The sequence below is a fragment of the Camelus bactrianus genome, chromosome 4, assembly GCF_048773025.1.
Source record: "Camelus bactrianus isolate YW-2024 breed Bactrian camel chromosome 4, ASM4877302v1, whole genome shotgun sequence".
NCBI classification, from domain to species: domain Eukaryota; kingdom Metazoa; phylum Chordata; class Mammalia; order Artiodactyla; family Camelidae; genus Camelus; species Camelus bactrianus.
Window position 1 is genome coordinate 22,808,819 of NC_133542.1, and position 20,993 is coordinate 22,829,811.

At 38.9% G+C, this 20,993-nt stretch overlaps 1 protein-coding gene across 4 annotated transcripts in view; it reads left to right on the top strand.

Annotated features, from left to right (window-relative positions):
- The first annotated feature begins 8,218 nt into the window (after positions 1-8,218).
- The window catches only part of ZDHHC21 (zDHHC palmitoyltransferase 21), a 69,286-nt gene continuing 56,511 nt past the window's right edge, over positions 8,219-20,993 (top strand). The window contains exons 1-2 of one of the 4 annotated variants that reach the window (XM_074361553.1): positions 8,618-8,759; positions 15,772-15,905. In XM_074361553.1, the coding sequence (XP_074217654.1) occupies positions 15,858-15,905 (48 nt within the window). In that variant the 5' untranslated portion in view covers positions 8,618-8,759; positions 15,772-15,857. Of the gene's footprint in view, positions 8,237-8,609; positions 8,760-15,771; positions 15,906-18,717; positions 18,872-20,993 lie in introns of those variants that run through there. The other 3 variants (XM_074361555.1, XM_074361554.1, XM_010946047.3) reach the window with 3 other exon arrangements.

Consider the following 20,993-nt stretch of genomic DNA (forward strand, 5'->3'; position numbering starts at 1 on the left):
GTCTTTCTTTCTAGATTCGAATTTCCTTAACAGCAGGCCCTGTATATTACACATCTTTATTATTTGTCTGTTTCTAATATGTTTTATATATTATGCATTATTTATATAATACTATGTATTATTTATATATTATATAAATTATATATTTGTATTATTATATAATTTAATTATTATACAATTATAATATAAATAATACATAATTATATAATTTTATACATAATATATAATTGTATAAATAATATCTAATATAATATATACAATTTTTGTAGCATATATTTATATTTATTTACATTATGTTAATATATTATTACATACATAAAATATATTTCTTTATATTTTATAATGTATATTTATATACTTTCAGATATATATATTTGCATATGTACATGAACATACATATATGTCTAAAATGTATAATTTTAATGTTTTGTAAAGAACTAATGTTCAGGACCTGTAAGACTGAATGAATTTTAGGAGCTGCTCTTGAAAGGACGGGTAGCGTATGTAGTGTGGGGAGCTGTGAGTGACAGCCAACAGGTCTTAAGAATGTACTCAGTAGGCCACAGGGCGTTTTTGAAGTTTTTGAGTAGATTGGATGGTACAAGTTTACAACAGTAGCTTCAGAAGGGCTCACGACCCCTCAGGAATGTGCACAAGTGTTGTGGATATGGACGTACTTCAGGGGAGAGTGTCCAGAATTTTCGTGAGCTTCTCGAAGATTTCCACAAGCCAAAAATCTGAAGAGTGGGGCTGGTAAATTGGAATGGAGAGAAAGCATGGAGGCCAGAAGAGTTGGAAGAAAGCTTGGAAACCGTGTGCCCCAACCTCTTCTGACTGAAACGCAAGTCGGGTTTCCATTTCAGGAACAGAGGACGAATTTTAGATACACATCAGGGGGTCTACTTCACCTCGTTTCATGAAATGTGCACATTCAGGAGCTGGCGGTGGTGAAGTGGGTGAGTAATACACCCTTGAGCAAAGGAATGGACTTTCCTGCAAGACGAGTTTTCCAAAGCCAGGCCCCACGTACCCACCCACGTCTCCGGGAGGGAGCTCAGCTTTTCACTGTACTGCCTCCCTCCCTCCCTCTTCGTTTTGTTCTCCTCCTTCCTTCCAAAAGAAACAATCACCAGTGACCCATTTGTGGGTGGGGACTTGGCTTAAAGTTTCTCAAGGAAATGAGCACAACTTCCTCTTGTTTACCAGCGAAGGGAAACATACCTATTTGTGTTCAATATCCAAAGAACAAGAGTTTCCAGTACACACTTCTTTATAAGTCACAATTCCATTACTAAAGGAAACATGCCTCCTGCCCAAACCTCAGGCAAGAAATAGGTACAAATATAAATGGATACACAGATTACACACTAGCTCAAGCCAGACACTCAAAGGAGAACCCCACAAGGGTCCTGGGACCTGTGGGATTTAGTAGTCTTTGAATATTAAAAAATAATGTCCTGTAGCTTTGCAGGACCATCAGAAAACAGTATGAACCTACAGTTGAAGAGGTTCCCACATGTGCGGCTATTAAAAAAAGAGACTTTCTGCCCGCCATTCACCTGCTTGTCTGCAAAGGAGATTATGAGTCCTGGCATAGTTCTAAGGAAAATTGCAAAGCAAGCGAAATTTTCTTTGATGTCTAGTGTTCCCCCTTTCTGCCTGTGATCTCAGCTTTGAGCTCCCCTCCCTCTCTCCTTGATTTCAGGATATTCAAATTACCTACAGTTACCCAGAGCTCCTAAGTCATGTCTAGCTCATTGGTGCGTTCATCCATTAATATCTACTTAGAATGGATTAAGCGTGAGGCACTGAGAAGACCCACTGGGGTACCAATATGGCTTCCTGCCCTTGAGGAGACAGCATTTACCAGCTAGAGAGTTTGGGTTTTATTGCACAGACAACTATTCCTTAACCTTGGCTGTATATTGGAATTATCCACGAGCTTTTAAAATATAGAAATTCTGTTCCAATAGTTGGGAATAGGGGCTGGGGACAGCAGGCAATAGTCGGTATATTTTTAAATCTCCGCAGGTGATTTTGCCACCAGGCCAGATGATGAGGAGGTGAGAATCACTGCAGAATTCTGGCCTCGGGAATTCTGATCACTCGCTCAGTTTTCTTCTAGGACAAGAACATCATGCTGCTTTCAGCCATTCTTGAGCCTCCTGTTGTTCTCCACCACGACTCTCTTTCAAGTTCTTCACATTTCATTTTCATGCAATTTATGAGTAATATTACTCTTACCCAGTTAATGAAATTGTGCTTTTCTTTGCCAAGAGGAAATAGAGGTGCTTAACTGAGTTGATTTTTCTCTCCCAAATAATTTCCTCTTTTTATCATATACTGATTGCTTTGATTCCTCCATTACCACTATAATTCAGTGACTCTCATTTTAGTGTAGTTAAAACTTACTTTGGATGCTTATGAGTAAGGCTTTTTGGGTTCCACACCCAGGGAATCTGATTCACTGGGTTTGAGATATGTTCAGGAACTTGCATTTTCCCACGTTTTTCATTATGAAGATTTTTCAAACATACAACAAAGTTGAAAAATACGGATTCAAGAATCCCCCCATAGCAGCACCTTGACTCCACAGTTGTTAACATTTTGCCATGTTTTCTTTATCTCTCTGTTTGTATGAATGTGTGTATGTGTATTTACCACATGTTTTTATATTGTCGAACCATTTGAAGATAAGCTGCAGGTATCATCACATTTCATCCTTATTACTCCAGCATGCATCGTCTAAGTATGAGGATACTCTCCCACATAATAAGGATAATATTATCACCCCTAAGAAAATTATCAACATCTCCAAAATATCATCCAGTTATGTGCATTGTAATAGACACTTCCTAGATCTAGCTCGCTCGCTCTCAAGTACAGAGGCGGAGATCCCAGACATTATGGTGGGCTAATGGAGGCCAACTTATGGGAGCAAGCAGGATTTATGAGACAACACAAATAAGTCTTGAGTTAGCTCTGAGTGCATTTCACAAATCAGGAGAGACTAATGTCTCATTGGTCCCAGAAGGTCCATTCTACGTGACACAAAGCATAAGAGAAGCCAGACAGGTCATACAGCTCCTAGGATGCATTTCCACACACTGGCTTGAACTGTAAGAAAGGTGAAATGTTCTTTCCTGCCCCAGGAAACTTCAACAAGATCCTTCCGCCCTCATGTTTACAATAGAAAGTTGACTGGTGAGTGTACAGAAGGCATCTACAATCATTAACTACACACCTAGTTAAAGGGATAGGATTTGCTTCAGTGGAAAGGACCAGTTGAATGATTCTCTGCTGTGATTAAAGAGTTACTGTTGTGGCCCAGCATCTTGCTTCAGCAGAGCTGTGAGGAGCAGTGATGCTGGGAGCTGTAGTGTGATACTTCTGCACGCTCTCTAATCTCGTCTCCATAAAACAGCATCAGCTGCTGCTGCACACAGTGTAATTTTAACGTGGCCTTATAATATTGACAGCATGCCCATAAAAGACTTCAGTAATGACAGTTGGTGATTCCCGTAGCGATTAATGAATGAGCGTGCAACCGTCATCAGATGGCCTCAGGAAAGAGTCTCTCAGAATGCAGGTTTTCACAAACCTAGACCCGAGGATGATTCCTGGGTGCAGGATTTTCTAAACATAAGTTTGACCCTATTTCATTATTGTCTACATGGTTGCATAAGGTCATATCTCCAGGTTCTTCCCAAGCAGCAAAGCTGGAATAGGAAGAGGTGGGGTGAACCAGCGGGTTGCTTGCTAGAATATGTATGAACTTGAGATGGACTTTCTGCTTTTGTAATGCAGTTACAGTGAAAGTTACTCCTTGACTAAGAGAGCAAAGAACAAAAATACCACCCGAAATGATGTGTGTGGTGTGTGCACGTGTCTGTGATTTTGGCAGGTACTGCTATCCGAAGCAGCCCAGGTGTTTCATAAACTCACAGTGTGGTCAGTGCATGCTAAGCAGTTCACCAGTCTTTCACCATCGCTGGCACTGAATTCCTCAGTTATGCATTTGTTTGCCCCCTGCTCTTCTCCATTGTGACACTCTGAGCCTGCATTACCTATGGAAGGCTGTGGCTCCCTGCTGTGGCCCTGCAGGGTGACAAAAGGTGAAATGTCGGGGGGGGGGGGCCTACATTGTTCATCTGTTAGATGTGGAGTCCGTGAATCCAAGGGAGCTCTGTGGAGTTAGTATATTTGGAACCCCCCCCCCAAAAAAGAGTTAATTCTCCAAAGTGTTTTAGAGCCATAAAGTATAGTAGAATGTACTATTTGTATTACCTCTGGCACTTGGGTTTTCCTTGGAGGACTCACTGTTTTATTTCCCTAGTCAGCATTAGCTCCACCCGAGCCATGTGGGCTGTCTCTCCCGGCCTCGTCATCTCCTTTCCTGGTGCGGAACATTTCCTGATTGTCTTTCCCTTTTGGAGAACCCAGCCCCTCCTGTTCTTGTATCTATACAAAAATGGAAGTCACTGAGTTTTAACTCTTAGATTCCCTCTTATCAAATTGTTAAAACTTGATCAGCCAAAGGCTACCAGGAACAAGTCTGTAGCACGATAAAAGCGGGTTTAGGAAGGAGGGAAGGCACTTAAGGGGCGTGCCGCTAGACAAGGAGGCAGAATAAGGCATCTTTTGTGAATTGGCCTTTTATTGAAGGACTTTGAAGATGGTCTAAGAGAAGCAATGATCAGTTTGGATTGGTTGTTTTGAGTGGGATTAGAAAAAGAGGGAATGAACTAGGAATTGGGTGTTGCCAGGAAGTGAAGGTGCCAGGGTGGCTGAGCAATTGGGCATCCCTAGTGAGAAATGAAAATAGCAAGTGGTCTAGGGCATCACTGGTCAGTAATCACCCAAAGAGAGGGTCATTATGGTAATTTCTAACTGCTGCATGAACTTGGCAAAAACAGTGTTTTCTATTAACTTTGCAGCTGCCTTTATCTGTGTCTCTCCTCCCAGCCTGATTTGTGACAGGGCTCTTCTCTTTCTCTTTTCAGTCCAAGTTGATTTTCATTCTTTCAGTTCCAAATAGATTTTAATTCCTTGAGCATCCTGGACTCTACACTCACCCGATCATTCACTAGGATACATTTCCCCATGGGCACTTAACCAATTGTAGGAATTTGGGTTCATCTTGATTTAACTTGATAGAAACTTCTATAGCAAACATCAAGCAGCCCTAAAAAGTTGAGGCAAAGCCATATGCCTTCACTAAGAGGTTCCAGTTTAGGTTATTTAGAACTTTTCTAAATGCCCCACCACTCTGCTTTTTAATGATGCCAGTGCTGTCACAAAAAGTCTTTCCAGATTAGAGCAGGTCTGTTACCCTCCTCCAAAAGCTTGATGGCTTCTCATCAGAAATCTCATTGTATTTGAAACTCACTATGATTTGGCTCTGTTCTGCCTTTCCGTTCTCCTGTCTGTCTTCCATATATTTTACATTTGATCCACACATGAACCTTGTACTTTCATGTATCCATGCCTCTGCGTACACTTTCCTTCATCCTGGAGGGATCCTCTGTCCCAGTCAAATTCCTATTTTCTCTTGTCTGATGCAAGAACTTTTGTCCATGAAGCCAGTCCCAAATCATCCTGTTGATACTACCAGCTGCTTCTCTAGTACCCCCGTTTATACCTCTGTTTAGTATGGCTTTTGTCCTGTCTCTTAAGAATGCAGCATTTTTAAAGAATTATCCTTGATATTTGGGGGGAAAAAAGTTTATTTTACCTACTCTCTACGTCCTAGGGAAAGTTCTTAACCTGAAGTTCATGACTTCATTGTGGCTCTCTGGGGGGTGTGGGAAGGTGAAGCATTTTGTGAAACTTCATGGATAAGCATATATGTACATATTTATATAATTGTGTATGTGTGTATGTGTAATTTGCTGGAAGAGGGTCCACAACTTTCATCAGCTGCTCAAAGAGATGTCTAACCCAAAAGAGGTTAAGAACAACTATTAGACTATCAGACTGTGGTGGAATGGGCACCCTGCCACTCAAACAGATGGGGGAGATGACTATAAGCAACTAAGAAATCATGAATGTGCATCAAATGTGGGTGCTTAGGGCATGGTACCCAGCTGGGCAGGTGGAGAACGCTATCCACCCAAAGCTGCCAAGGGCTATTAGCCAGTACTGATTAAACTCTGGACTGCACTTGCACTGACTTTCGGAAATTGCAGTAAAATCCTGCCCTCCCCAGTCACGGCACAGAAGCACAGTAGTTGGCTGAGTTTACCCACATAAACGCCCTGACTGTGCCTTTGTTGAGAAGCCAAATTGGCAGTGGCAGCAATGCTACTTGTCCTTGTCTACTTTTTCTATTCCCAGATAAATATTAGTTTGATTAATAATCATGTTTCAGTCAGTCACAGGCCCCATGAAGACTAAAATTCTGGAGGGGAAAAAAAAAGTGTGTGACATATATCTTTTCTCCATCTTGAGAGTAAATAGAAAGTTTCCTCAAAAAGATTGCATGATGCCATAGCTTCCTATTCTCTCACTATAGCACAGATGTCTAAGTCTGTGGGTTGCAATACAATATAGTCAACATGGAGCATGAACAACAGAACTATGACTTGACCTTCAGGCTAAGGGATAGACAGACCCTTGACTCTACACCTTAACTGCTCATGCTAAAAAGGCTCATGATTTTGAGAATGTTTTTCCTGCCACTTCTCTCCTTCCATGCCTTAGAAAATTCTCTATGGAACTGATTTGGCTAATAAGAGACAGGTTAACTCATTTTGAAAAAGGCATGAAAAATATTTACACTTCCAATTGTTATGTGCCTTCACCTGCCCATCAACTAATTTTCATTTTAGCACCTATTGAGATCATTTGCCACGAATTAGTCTCACTCACAAGGGTATGCTAAGAGAGAGCAAAAGAACATGCCATTCAGGCATCTGGGTTTAGGGGTAAAACTCCACGTGTTTCCTCTTCCCCACAAAGTGACTAGTTATCAGTATTATTTCTTTCTTTTCAAGCAAACCCGGTTACAAAAATCCTATTACATCAAAGTCACTATGAAAATTAATTCTTCCAAAAGCAAGTGTGACAACCTTCAAACCTAGCTATTTGAGAATATATGAGCTTATTTCTTAATCTGACAAGCAATAAAAACTTGCATATAGTCAAATCAACCCCTACCCTTGAGTTCCTTTGGAATTAACAGACAATATTCTAGGTCAGTAATTTAAAAAATTGAGCATGCATTAGAATCACCTAAAAGGCTTCTTATAACACAGATTGCTAGCACCATCCCCAGAGTTTCTATATCAGTAGATCTGGAGTGGAGCTGGAGAATACGGACTTCTTATAAGTTCCTAAGTGATTCTGGTGCTGTTTATGTGGGAACCACACTTTAGTTACCACTGATACAGGACTTAAAGGCTGTAAGGTGTTTGCAATTCAGAAACCAGGACACAACACGCTTTAAAATATCTAGCAATACAGGGTAACATAAGGGTCCAAAATAAGCTCCAATGTGTGTGATCTTAGTGCAGTGGTGAGAGAGAACTCCGGGACAGCAGGATTTGAGCTGACTTCTGAGTCCAGATAGAATTAAGAGGAAGATGAAAGACATTCTAGGATGGGGAGAAGAACCAAGTTAGTCAGAGATAAGACTGGAGAGGAGGGAGAGACCAGTTTGTGAAGAGCTTTCAATGCCATTCTGTAAGGCGTTCAGATGTCATGCAGCAGGTAATATTCTTTCCATCCACATATCTGTCACTCTTCCTGTGGCATGCAGGCATGAAGCTCCACAGTACTGCAAACATTTTAACCTTCCCAAAGTTCTGTTCAGCTGAGGTGAGGGGGCACAGGGGAGGTTTTAATATGTCTCTGGTGTTTGATGACGATAGGAATTTAGATTGGGAGGTGAATTATTTCAGTGTTGAGTCAATTTATTTTTCCTAAGTTGCAAGGATGAGAAAGCCAGCAACTTTTGGATGTCATCTGAAACACTAAGTAAAGCTTGTTTCTGTGTGAACGTTGGTTGCCAGCAGGAACAGGAAAAACCTTGGATGTCTTGGGCAACTTTGTCTCTTGTCACATGGAGGGTCTGAAGAGGGCAAGATTATTCACTAGTTCCGAGTCTTTCAGGTGCACGATAGGGATCACCTGAGATCTTGTTAAAATGCAAATACTGATTCAGGAAGTCTGAGATGGTGCATTTCTAACAAGTTCCGGGAGGATGCTGATGCTGGGGACTGCGATTTGAAGCAAGGTACCAGGGGACATCCAGTTAGGGGTAGAGAGGCCCGTGAGGCCTCTCTCCGGAAAGGAGGAGGATAAAGGCAATCCTTAAAGGAAGGCCCCTCTCCAATCCCCTCGACAGGGAGGACAATGGTGTGGAGGAGGAGGGGGCCCCGGGCAGAGCTGGGAAGGAGGCAGCAGCTGGGGGCGGCGGCGCCGAGGTGCGTCAGGTACGAGTGTTCGGGCGATGGCGCTCCGGCAGGGCACGCGGTCTGGGGGCCGCGGCGCGACTTCTGGTCTTTCGGCCCTCGGCGGCTCCCATCGCCACCCCGGGGCGCCGAGCGGAGGCGGCGGCGGCGGCAGTTAGGCACCCACCGTGCGGGCGGACTGGCACCTACCCCGCCAGCTCCGGCGCTGCGGCTCCCGGAAGCGGAAGGGGAACGCGGCCCGGCCTGGGCGGCGGCGGCGGCGGCGGCGGCACTGGCGGAGGCGGAGGGGAAGAGCCGCTGGCGGCCGCGGGAGCAGCGGCGGCGAGAGGCGAGCTCCCGGCGCCGGTGAGTGTGTGCCGGCGGGGAACGTTCGCCACGGCCGGCCCGGCCCCCGCCCCTGCAGCCTGGGCCCGCGGCCCGCCCCAGGCTGCGCCCTGCCCCGCGCCCGGTCACCCGCGCGCCCCTGCCCGCGCCCCCGCTCAGAACCCCGCGTCTTCTCCGTGCCCTGCTCGCGCCGGGCCTGGCCTGTCTCCCAGCATCTTCAGCCAGAGCTGCAGCCGCCCGCCATCTGCCCCTCCCATAACTGGTGGTGAGCGGGTTGCTGCGCTAGTTGAGGCGTTTTGGAGTAGTGGGGTGGTTTTTTTGTTTGTTTGTTTTGTTTTTTTTTTTAAAAACATCTGTGTCCTGACTTTCCGCTTCTGAACTACAGTTTCCCTCTCCGTATCCCTGCCCGGAGACCTGCGTAGGGATCTGGGATTTATCCTTGCCATCCTAGCCTTTCATTCATTTCCAGATCGCTGGTGTGAGGCTGCAGAGGACCAGCAGGAGGAGAAATAGCTCCTTTACTGACCTTCTGCCTCCCTCCCCCAAACCTAAGAGTGGCTTTGAGAAAATGGCTGTGGATGGTAGCAGTTTGCACTTGTTACCATTCACTGTAATAGGCCGCTGGATTTTAACTGAAGAGTCCATTTAAAGTTGTGGTCTTTCTCAAGCTGTATTTGGGTCACATTTTAAGATCCCTTGTGGGTCAGTGGAGGGTGTCAGTATCTCTAGGGCTAAGAGAACCTGACCGGTTATTACTTGAAAATATGCAATATAGCAGTCTATAAAAGTACAAGAGGAAAAAAGTCAAGGTCGTTGTGGGCAAGTCATAAATCACAGTGTAAAGTTACAGCCTAAAATAAAGATGGACTAAGGATTATTAAGCTGGCAGGTTAAAAAGATGTCAAATGGATACGAGGCGTAGTATGCTAATAGGCGTACTTTAAAAATTCACTACCTTCCTTATGGTATGAAGTAAAAATTATTATCATCTGATGATTGCTTAGGATGTGCTGTTTCTGGACTAAAAGGCTTTTGGTGTAATATCTTGTTAAATCCTTCCAACTCTTTAGATTTTAAAGATAAAATCCAGAGAGGTGCTTTATTTTGCCTTCGGTGTGTTATGTCTTAATGGCAAAAAGATTTTTGAAGAAGCGATAAGGAAGGAAATCACTTGGAAAGAAAGAACCAAATGAGTCGGTGTTGTGGAAAGAAAAACTAGGTATTATTCCTTTGCTGCCACAATCTAGCTGTAGGGTCATGGGCGGATCAGAGGCAGTTTTCTCATCTATACAACCAGGAAGTGAGGCTGAATTCCTTAAGGCTTCTTTTAGCTTTCCCATGCTTACTTGGCATATGCTATGCTTGTAAATAATTTAAGATCCTTTAACATGTTAAAGGTATATTTAAAACATCCACCTGAAGAAGTGTTAGTAAAATTATATCAAAATATAACTTAAAAAGGTATGATTCCATACGTTTAGAATAGTTTTTGGTGTAGTACTCTTCTGAAATTCCTCATTTTGGAGGTAAAACAACAGAATTATATTAAGTCCCTTCAAGCTCTTGTGTTAACATACTTTAGAAGTAGTAGTTGGAATAAATGAACTAGAGTATATTTTAATTAAAATGATAACTGTGTCACATTGCCTATCTATGGGCTGTTTTACTTAGTAAGAGAAATTTAAACATTTTAAAATGCAAACATGTAACCATCAGTTTAATAGGTAGGTTCTAAAGAAGTAATCAGTGAATTACAAAAATTTTTACTTCTTATTTACCCACTGCCTGATTTCTCTAATACATAAGGACTAATTCAGAACCCCTGGAAAAGCACATGGATGAAATAAAGTCATGCATTAGTAAAGAAATGAATTGAGAAGCCTAGTAATGTCTCCATGGAGCTTTCATTTGCGGAATTGTAATTGAGTCCATAAACCCCAGTGTGGAGGGCTGCATAGTGGTGATGTCAGTACTACCAAGCACAACAGAGAAGGCAGAGGAAAAGCTATTTGTATTTACCAGAAGGTTGTTCCATAAGCTCAGTTTTACTTTTATATTAAGGAATGAAGGTATTTTATATGGCTTTAGTAACACATAGGACTCAGATTCAACTTGTCAAATACACTAAATATAAATGGCATTTTAGCAACTAGAAGAATCATCAGTGCATTGACACCTTTAATTAAAGCTGAAAATGTTTGAATATTTTTTATTTGAATCAGTAAAATATATAGGTGAAAGACAAGGAAAAAAAAAAAGGAAAAACACCAGTGTTTCATATTGGTTAAGAATCCTTGGTAAATTGAGTTAACTTAGTTTATAAAGCATATCTTTGTAGACGTGAAGCAGCACTGCTCTCATTAGCACCTTAGCAAAAATACCTCAGTGTGGGGGTAGTCTATGCACTTATTTCCCTCTTTTGAGGTACCCTGGGGCAAAATGTGACATTTTCTTTCTTTCATTCCATTCCTTTTCTTTTCTTTTCTTTCTTGTCAGTTTACAGTGTTGTGAAATGTGACATTTTCAAAGTTTGTCTTCTGCCTTTTAGGCCCCCTCTTTCTATGTGCTTTTCCTCTCTGGTAGATTGACTTTATCCATTTAAGAGGCTGAATGGGTATCTGCTCTCTTCATCTGTCTGTTGCTGCCACTTCCACAAAAAGGCAGGTTAGGTAAAAATTAGTGTTTTACCACTCACTGATTCATTTAATTTTAATTTTAACTTAACATGCTCCAGTGTGATCTCAGCCAGCCTTCTGATTTTAAGCCTTTTATCTGTAATTATGGAATCGAATAGCTTTTTTACCTGCTGCAGGATTTTCAGCTTCAGCAAGCAAGGAGAGATTTTTTCCTTTTAGTATTATTGTTTTAAAATCATGTCTGCTTTGGTAAATCCTGGTGTGAAGGAAATCTAATTTAGCCCCCTTCCTTTTTCTCCTTATGTCTGTTCTTGGTGCAGTGGGTACTGGAGGTAAGTGGCTGGCTTCCCTTCCCTGATGGAGTAACATGCCTGGTTCATGCCCAGGAAATGCCAGAGCCGCATTTCTGGCCCTTACTGTATCTGAAGCTTTCTCCTTGTGCTGTCTTTGGAGCAGAGGTTACCTGTGCCTTCTGTCCCTGCCCTCTGTTTAACTCCAGTTCTTCTCTTCCTTGTCCTGTCCCTTTTCCCATGTTCATACCTTCCTAAATGAAGAGTCCCACATAGACATTTTGCACTGACTGAAACAGAATTTGGTAGTCTTTAATTCGTATCATCCCACACCTTCCGGATTATTTCTGCTTTTTGTTAGGAGATTCTGTTGAAGTGGGTCACTGTAGTGCAGTACTTTTAATAAGGGTGTTAATTTACATTTATTTTTTTTTTACTCATGAGGCAGATGCACAGAAGAGCAACAGCTTATGTTCAGTTCGGCCCAGAATATAGTGATTTAAAGACTTATTTTAGGAAGCAGATTATTGAAACCATTGATGATGCAAGTTTGCTATGCTTTGACACCTGGCCCACCCACATTTTCACAAGGTCTCCCTGGAGAGCTCAGCATTTCAGTCAGAATTCCCCACTTTAATTCTGTATTCTTCCTTTGCTTCTGAAATCAGATCCTGATTTTCTCCCAATTTATTTCTTTTCTTTTCTTTCTTTCTTTTTTAACTCACCAGTCCTTCTGCTTTTACCTGAAAACAGATTTAGTTTACAGGCTTCAGCTCAATCATTCTATTTTAGATCTGATTTTTACTTTTGGTTTTCTGCTGAAGAGACCTCATGCCGACATGTGGAACTACGTGCTTATAGTAGGATGCTAGAGAAGAGGCTGAGTACTACCTAAGGTTTCTCATCTCTGACGAGCACTTCTTAGACTTCAGTGTTGGAGAAAGTAGACAACTGGGGGTAGTTAAATTGTATCCCTACTTTGATGATGGCAACCCAGAAACACGGTTTCATTCTGGAGTTTGTAAAACTAGATGTAAAACTCTTAATCTTAAATTCCTCTTCCTTCTCCCTCTCCCTTCTCACCCACCTACCACTTCCCTTTAAAGTTACCATTTTTAAAAGTGTTTATCATTTATCAGGCAGTTTCTCTTTTAAGTATGACAGCTACCTTCTGTGTTGATATTTTTATTACCATTTTATAGATGGTTAAACTGAAGCTTGGAGAGCTAATAAGAGGCTGCTTCATAATTTGAATGGGCTGTCCTTTAAGTGTCTGTACAGGATTAATTTCCTACTCTATTGAAATAAACCGAATACCTCTGTAATATTTTAAAAATTGAATTACCTCATTGGCTAATTATTAAAGATGGCTATAGCCTGATATTTTAGGTAGAATTATTTGACCAGTTTTCAGAGTTGATAAAATCAGAAGTAAGATAGCTGTATAAATCTTTAAAAACATATAGTTGTAAATTTATGTTTTAAAATGCATTTTGAGCTGCAATTATAAGGTTTAAATTTTATATATTCATATTATATATTAACCATTTTCTTTTGACCCTGTGGAGGGATTTGTTTTGTTTTGTTTGTCCTGTAGATTGTTGATTGCGTTTTTTTTTAAGACCTATCCATGTTAAAAATACTTAATGACATTTTAGAGTTATTAAAACTTTGAGATATCCTTTGTTATTGCAGATGTTTTTGGATTTTTAAGCCTAGAGTTGGTGTTTATACCACACATGTGAGATTTGATTCCACAGTGATGGTGAACTAGATGAAATGTTCATCTCATTTTGGATGCTATGGCTGTGATATAGCTCTAATAACTGTGAACGTTAAGTAGGATTTTTTCCCTTGATTTTAAGCCACTGAGTGATGAGGGTTTGACTCATGGATGACTGACTTGTGTTATTACCTAATAATGTTACTGACAGACACTGTTTTGCTGCGACATTAAGAAGCCACCCTAGAGTCATAGCCTTAGCAGCATTACTGACTTTGGCCATATTTCGGAGCACTTTGTTGTACCACACTTAATTCTGTATGAGATCATTTCTAGAAGAAGTTGAATTCATTCCTTTGCCTTTGGAGTAGCAGCTCCTTTACTGTGTCATTCTGTATTTTGTCTCCTAAGAAGCAAATGTGCAGCCAAGGAGACCACTTTAAATTAGCTTAGAAAGTTAGACTAGAAGCAAGTTACATTTCACAGTCTAATGATCCTGGACCATAGAAAAATTGACCCTGGGAGAAAATACAGTTTAAAAAAAATCTATAAGGGGAATGGAAATGTAATGATAATGGGTTTTTTTTTTTTGTTTGTTTGTTTGTTTACATCCTCAGTGTGTAATGGGTTCCTACTGCTATGGTAAGCAGTATGCTTAACAAACTCACAACTTGTCCTTTATTTCCTTTCTTGGAGAATGGTACCACCCTTCACTTAGACCCTAAGCCAAAAACTGGGTCATCCGAGAATCCGCCCTTTGCTTCTGATTGGTCACCACGTCCTATTGGTTTTACTCATTACGTTCTTTTCTGCCCTATTTTAGCATACCTCCTGACTTAAATGTTCCTTCCTCACTCCCTCCCCTCCCCACTTCCTTTAGAAGTTACTGCTTTTTGGGGTACTTACCATATGCTCTCATTTCTCACTTGGGTAACCAGTAAGCCTATCATATTTCATGTAGTCAGTCTTGAAGCCTTATCTATCCATCCAAGTCCATTCTTCAAAGTGTTGCTATTCTTTCCAAAATGCAAATTTCATCAAGGCATTTTTCTGCCTATAATCCTTCAGTGATTTCCAAACCACCATGTTCAGGGTGAAGTCCAAGCTCACTGGCATGGCTTAACAGTGCTTTCTGCTCTTAGATCACACTCTAATTGTAGGTCATGAAATCAGTTTAGTAGGCTGTGACCAGCATTATATATTTTTATTAAAGTGACATAGAATAAAATAGTACAGTATCAAAGGTTGTCACATATAGTCAGGGTAAATATCGTGTCACTAAAATTTTTCAGTTATATATTTTATGTGTATGAAGTATATTCACATAGCTCATATTTCTGTGTGTATGATACCAAATGTTATGAACTATATTTTTTAGCGATGATTGTGTTCGAAAGGTTAGTTATGTTTTACTGCATTCAGTTTGCATTGACTCTAGTCGTTTCAGTTTACTCAGATTTCCTCTGCCTGCTCTTATACATTTGCTTTGCTCTCTTGTTTAGAAGAGTCTCCATTCTTCATCTAACTCACAGGTTTCACTCTCTCCAGAAATCTTTTCCTGATGTCAACTTACCATAAGAAATACCTTTTATACTGCAGCCTAGCGCACACATAAATATTCATGTAACTGAAAAAAGTTCCATGATCCAATACCCTTCCTAAATGAGATACATTCTTGCCCCCTTGCCCTCTGTCATATCTTCTCATACATGTATTGACCTTGTCTATTAACTAGTTTGTCTCTATTGAGGATAGTCTCTGTCTTTTTTTTTTTTTTTCAGTCTATACCCAGTGCCAAGGCATAGTATATAGTCAATAGGTAATGATTAAATTAGTGAAGTATGAATTATGTTTTCTAGAACTTTTTACAGTATTCTTTGTCTGAACAGGAGAAACTAACTTTTAGGGTTGATTCTCTTAATGGTTTCGTTATAGGAGGATACCATTTTTCCTTAAAACATTTAAACTAAAATGTGCTTCTGTTTTAGACTCTTATTTTATGTTTATCAGTTGTGATTAGAGAGGCCTAGCCTAAGATCTTGAAAGATATCAGATTGCATTTTGTCACATCGGTAACCTCAGAATCTGTTGTTATTTTGTGACCGTGGTTAGGAAGTTTGATGAAGCCCAAATGCTGGACACATAATGCTAATTTGACTTTATGGGAACTGAGTGGTTTCAAAAGAGAGAACTTTCGTGTTTAATGGTAATCAAATAAAGATTTGAGGGGCTTGATTGGATAGGAAATCACAGAATTAAGTGGAGTTGAATCATCTTATTTCTAAATTTAAACTTTTGTAATTGACATTTTTACAGTTAGCATATTTAGCTGCTTTTAATTTTTATCTTTGTTGTGAGATCATTATTTGTTAAACCATTAATAGATTCTCATGGATAACTGTTATTGAGGAGAAATCCATTTGTTGGGATGTAATAAAAAAAAAAAAATGAATCAAGATAAAACCTCTAGATGCAAGTACCAGAAAAATTACCGCACACCTCAGTGAAATTTCAAGTGGTAAGTGCGTTTGATTTTAATAGGAATATATTTCTCAATCATGTTGCATAGTATCCTTGAAGTGTTATGTTTAGATGAATTTAAGAAGTTTTTATTTGCAGAAATTATGTCACTTTATGTAAAATGTTTCATATTAAATTTTATCTACACATTTTCTTAAATAAGGCTTTTTCCGTAGAGAAAAATAATCTGTAAGTAATACAAGCTTAAGAAGCATCTTTCTGAATTAGAAATCTTATTTGCTTCTGTGCTGCATTTTCAAAGATACTAATTTAAAAAGCATTTCATATAAGGATAATACATAGCGATAAAGAGAGTGATAAAGAGACTTTGTTAGCTTGTAATGTTGAATCATACCCCTTTGGCTATCTTTATTTTTCAGTTGGTTTAGAAGAGTTCAGAAGTATGTATGTTTACTAATAAACTTAGAAGAACACATAAGTGTGTGTGTGTGTGTGTATGTATGTACATATATAGTGACTGCATTCCTTCTCACTATTTCCTTCCTCAGCTCAGTGATAACCATTGTTAGCAGTTTGGTAGGTGTGTTTTCTTCCACACATACAGAAATTACTTATACATTATATGTTTTCTAACAAAAGAAGAATCATGTTATACAAACTTTTCTATAACTTACCTTCCCCTTCCAACATTTAATTATGAAAAATTTTAAACAGAGAGTTGAAAGAATTTTATAGTGTAACATCCGAGTACTGACCATCTAGATTCTACAACTGATAGTTTACTGAACTATATCATATAGTTGTCCATCTCTGTCTGCCCATCATTCCACTTTTTTTTCTTTTGGATCCATTTCCAAGTAAATTGCAGACATCAGTCTACTCTCCCCACCCCCAATATTTCGATAAACATATCATTAACTGGAGTTCAATTTTGGTTTACAGGGTTTTTTAAAGGTAAATTTATATACCATGAAATGTGCTGGTCTTAAGTGTACACTTGCTGAGTTTCAGCAAATTTGTAACCTGTGTATCTCAAACTCATATCAAGATAGAGATCTTTATCAGTATCCCAGAAAGTTCCCTTATGCCTTTTCCTAGTCTGTCTTTATCCTCCCCTTCAGGAAGCTACTAATTAAGATATTTCCCCCACCATAGATTTTGCCTATGTAACTTGCTTCTTTTCACTCAGCCATATGCAAATCTAGAGCTCCTCCTTTTTTTTCTCTCTCTTTTTTTCCTTTAAAAATTTCGGTAGCTTAGAAATGGTCTATACTATGGATGTATTATAATTTGCTGTATATGCCCATTCCCCTCCCTCTCGTGGGCATTTAGGTTGTGTTTATTTTTTGTGATCACAAAAAGCTCTGTATTGGACATCCTTGTATGTATGTATACCTATACACCCTAATGAATACTTTTGCAGATATTACTAGAAATAAAACTGCTGGGTCAAAGAATTTGACATTATAATAGATACTGCCAAATTATCCTCCAGAGATGATTATATCAGTTTACATGCGTATCAGTAATGGATGAGGGTGTCCTTCTTTTTAATGCCCTCTGAACACTGGGTATCATCTGTCTTTCTAAAATTTTGTCAATACAGAGGATGAAAAATATATCTAGTTATTTCACATTTTCCTAATCAGTAATGATTAACCATTGGATTTTTTTTCTTTTGTAAATTGCCTCTTTATGTGTTTACTTGGTGTGCCTCTTACTAGTCTTATTCTAGTCTGTTTTTTCCAGAGGTGCTTTGTCTTTTAATTAAAAAAAATTTTTTTTAATTTATTAATTTTGTTTTTGTTTTTCGGGGGGATGTAATTTTATTTGTTTATTAATTTTTAGTGAAGGTACTGGGGATTGAACCCAGGACCTCATGCATGCTAAGCATGTGCTCTACAACTTAAGCTATGCCCCTCTGTCTTTTAATTTTATTTCTAGTGTGTTTTAGCTTCAGGAGTTTTAATTTTTATATGGTCAGATATGGCTTATGGGTCTTGTTTGTGAAGGTCTTCCTCATTCCAAGATTATGAAATCACTTGCTGTTTTCTTCTACTAGTTTTGCTTTTTATTTGGAATTTAGAAGAGAAAGAGAAAGCACTGTGAACTAAGGTGCCAGGAAAAATTTCATACAGAGTGTGGATTCAGATTGACCTTGAAGTATGAGTTGAATTTAAACAGAGTAAGGCAAAATGGTAGAGACATTTCAGATAGAAGGAGTGGGAGAGGAAATATAATTTTCATATTCATGGAACAGTAGTTAAGACCACTGGCTGAGGTAGTGAGCATATAAAACTATAAGTTTAGAGATAATCATTTGGCTAGATATCTTGTAAATTATTTTGGCTAACTTTTATCATTTTCTAAAATCTGTATTCTGGTGTTAAAGTTTTCTGTCACTTTCTTTTCGTAGTGACTCCAGTATTCTTCCTGAGGAAAATATGTGGTGAAATTTAGTTACCTGAAAAGGCAAGAAAGGAAAGGCAGTTTCCTACCAGAGTAGTTTAAATGTTGCAGATATTTTTATAGTTCAGTTTATTAGAGTTGAGTTATAATTTCTTTAAAATAAAAGTTGTGCTGTAGTAATTTACACCATTAATGAAATTAGTCACAGCACTCAAGTGTAGTTAGCAGATAGCAACCTTAAAAAATGCTGAAGTACCAGTGTGTCCACTAGTTACATCAAAGGTTGAGTTATGAGCTCACCATTTAATATACAAATTAATATGTTGGATTCTCTAGCTGATGAAAGTATTTACGGATGCCACCCTTAAGACCGGGTAGCAGCATTGTGTTCAGTTTGCTTGTTGCTCAGGATGTGTAATAGTTTCTGTTCAGCCATGAGCCACGCCTGGTAGATATTAACTGAGTGGAACGATCCTGCAACTTACCAGTTACATGTTTCTGGTTGTCATCTGAGTTGGAGCTCTCAGAAGGCTACTGTTTTCTTCTCTACAGTCCAGTTTTAAGGATTATGTGGTACTAATTTTCAGTAATCAGGTATTTAAAAAAAGTATTCAGTGTCTTATTTGTTCATTGTTTTATTTTCCTATCTTTTGCTCACTTTTCCTTGTTCTTTTAAAGCTTGTTGTCTGTGTGTGTTTACATCCAGGAAAAACAGACACCATACTTTATATTAATAGTTTCTGTTACAAGGAGTCTCTAGTAGTGATAAGAAAAATTTGTTATTCTCTGGTAGAGGAGAATAAAAATAGAGTTCAAAAAGATGAATGAGTGATAATTTTGCTACTTGTTTTGCTGGCCTGTGTGCTTTTTTGTTTCTAATATTAATAAATTTAGGAATAAGTAGTGAAATTACTCTGTTCTCTACAATTATTAGAATTTATCATCTGCTTTTTTCAGTCCTGAGTGGAACTGAAACATTAAAATAAAGAAGGTGTATGAAGTTGTACTGAACATGCTGAGAGACAGAGCCTTCTGTCATTTCTTTTAGCACTTGATGGTTGGCAAGACTGTGAAAATAAAGTCTTTTCAGTGTTTCTCTTCTTAGCCATGTTGATAGCTTATCATTTGTGTTTGAGCTTCTGTAGTTTTTAAAGTAATGATACCTAGCAAATTTAATAGCATGCTTTTTTCTCTGTGACTTTTCTCACTTTAAAGATGCTGATGGATCTTTTAATTTTCTAGTTAAAAGATAATGAAGTTCAGCTTTCACTTTTTAAAGGCCTGGGCATTTTTTTCTGTTTTAAAATTCATACGTAAGTACTAATTTAGACCATATCTGATTTAAACAGTTCAGTGATGCTGCATTTGAGTTCTTGGCTTTTTTTCTGCTGTCTCAGTATTTCCAGGTTCCAAGGATAATAGAATAGGGATATTCTTTAAAGCTAAGCAATCCTTAATCTTTTTTTCTTTGTCCTGGTAGCTTTGTAATTTAAAGAGCATTAGCAAGGCCTCTAAGGAATACTACCCTGAGTCTCTTCAACTGATGGCAAATTACTCCTAGAATGAAGTAGTCTGACATATAAATTGGAAATCTGGGAATCTTTCTCTGTGACTCCTAATATCCAATCAGTTAGTGAAACTTACAGGTTTGATTCTATTTCTTCAGTTAATCTCTTCTCCAAAACTAAGTTTGGCTTTTGTCTTCTCTTAGCCTAAACAATCTTTACTTTTATCCTCCACACAAGAGCTTCAATATTTGTTTAAAAGTATAAGTCTCATTATGTTAACCCCTTGCCTTGGTAACTTTCTAATGCCTAAGAACGAAGTCTTCGCATTCTAACTAGCGTGGCATCTTTGTGTCCTTCATGTGCCCCTTATTTCTTACCACTCACTCTCCACTGAAAGCTTTACAACTTATGATGGCAGTTTATAATACCTCCTACAATTTTTCCTCTTGTATACCTCCTGCTCTTCTGTTTGCAGTGTCGTTGTCACTTTTCTTTGCTTGGATAACCTTTACTAGTCTTTTAAGACTGAACTCAGTTCTCTCCCCTACAGGAAGTCTTACCCTGATTTAATTAGCCCCATCTTTCTGTGCATATATAATAAGATCTTGTCCATATCTCTGGAATGTATTATATCATTTTGAACCCGTTTATGACTCTTTTCCCCCATTATTCCTTTAAGCAAAGACCAGGTCTTATTCATCATTGCATCTGTAGTGTCTAGCAAGTGACTGGTATGTAGTAGAGGCTCAATGAGTGTTTGTTGAACTGAGTTCAATTCATTGCTGTAACAGTGAAGTCTTAGTAAATCTCCTGGATCAGTGGTTCCTAGATGCCAGTCAGCAATATCAGAGACACCTGGGATGCATTTTAGACCATTTTTTTGATTTTTGAGCATTACTCCATAAAGAATTATGATTCAGTAGCTCTGGAGTGGGGCCTGGGAATAAGTATTTTTCAAAAGCTCCTCAGTTGATTCTAGATTGCTTATAGGTTTGAGAAACATTGTGGAGTTTAGAATTGTATTGTTCCATTGTATTTTACGTAAATGTTATCCTCTAGATCTTGTATAGTAAATTTATTATTTAAGCTTTATATTTGCAAAAGTAAGGATATATTTTATAAGTCACTTTTTTTGTACCATACGTAGAAGTATCTTAAGTGTCTCATTAGGAGACCTGTTAGTATTTTGTTAACACTCAACTGAAAAA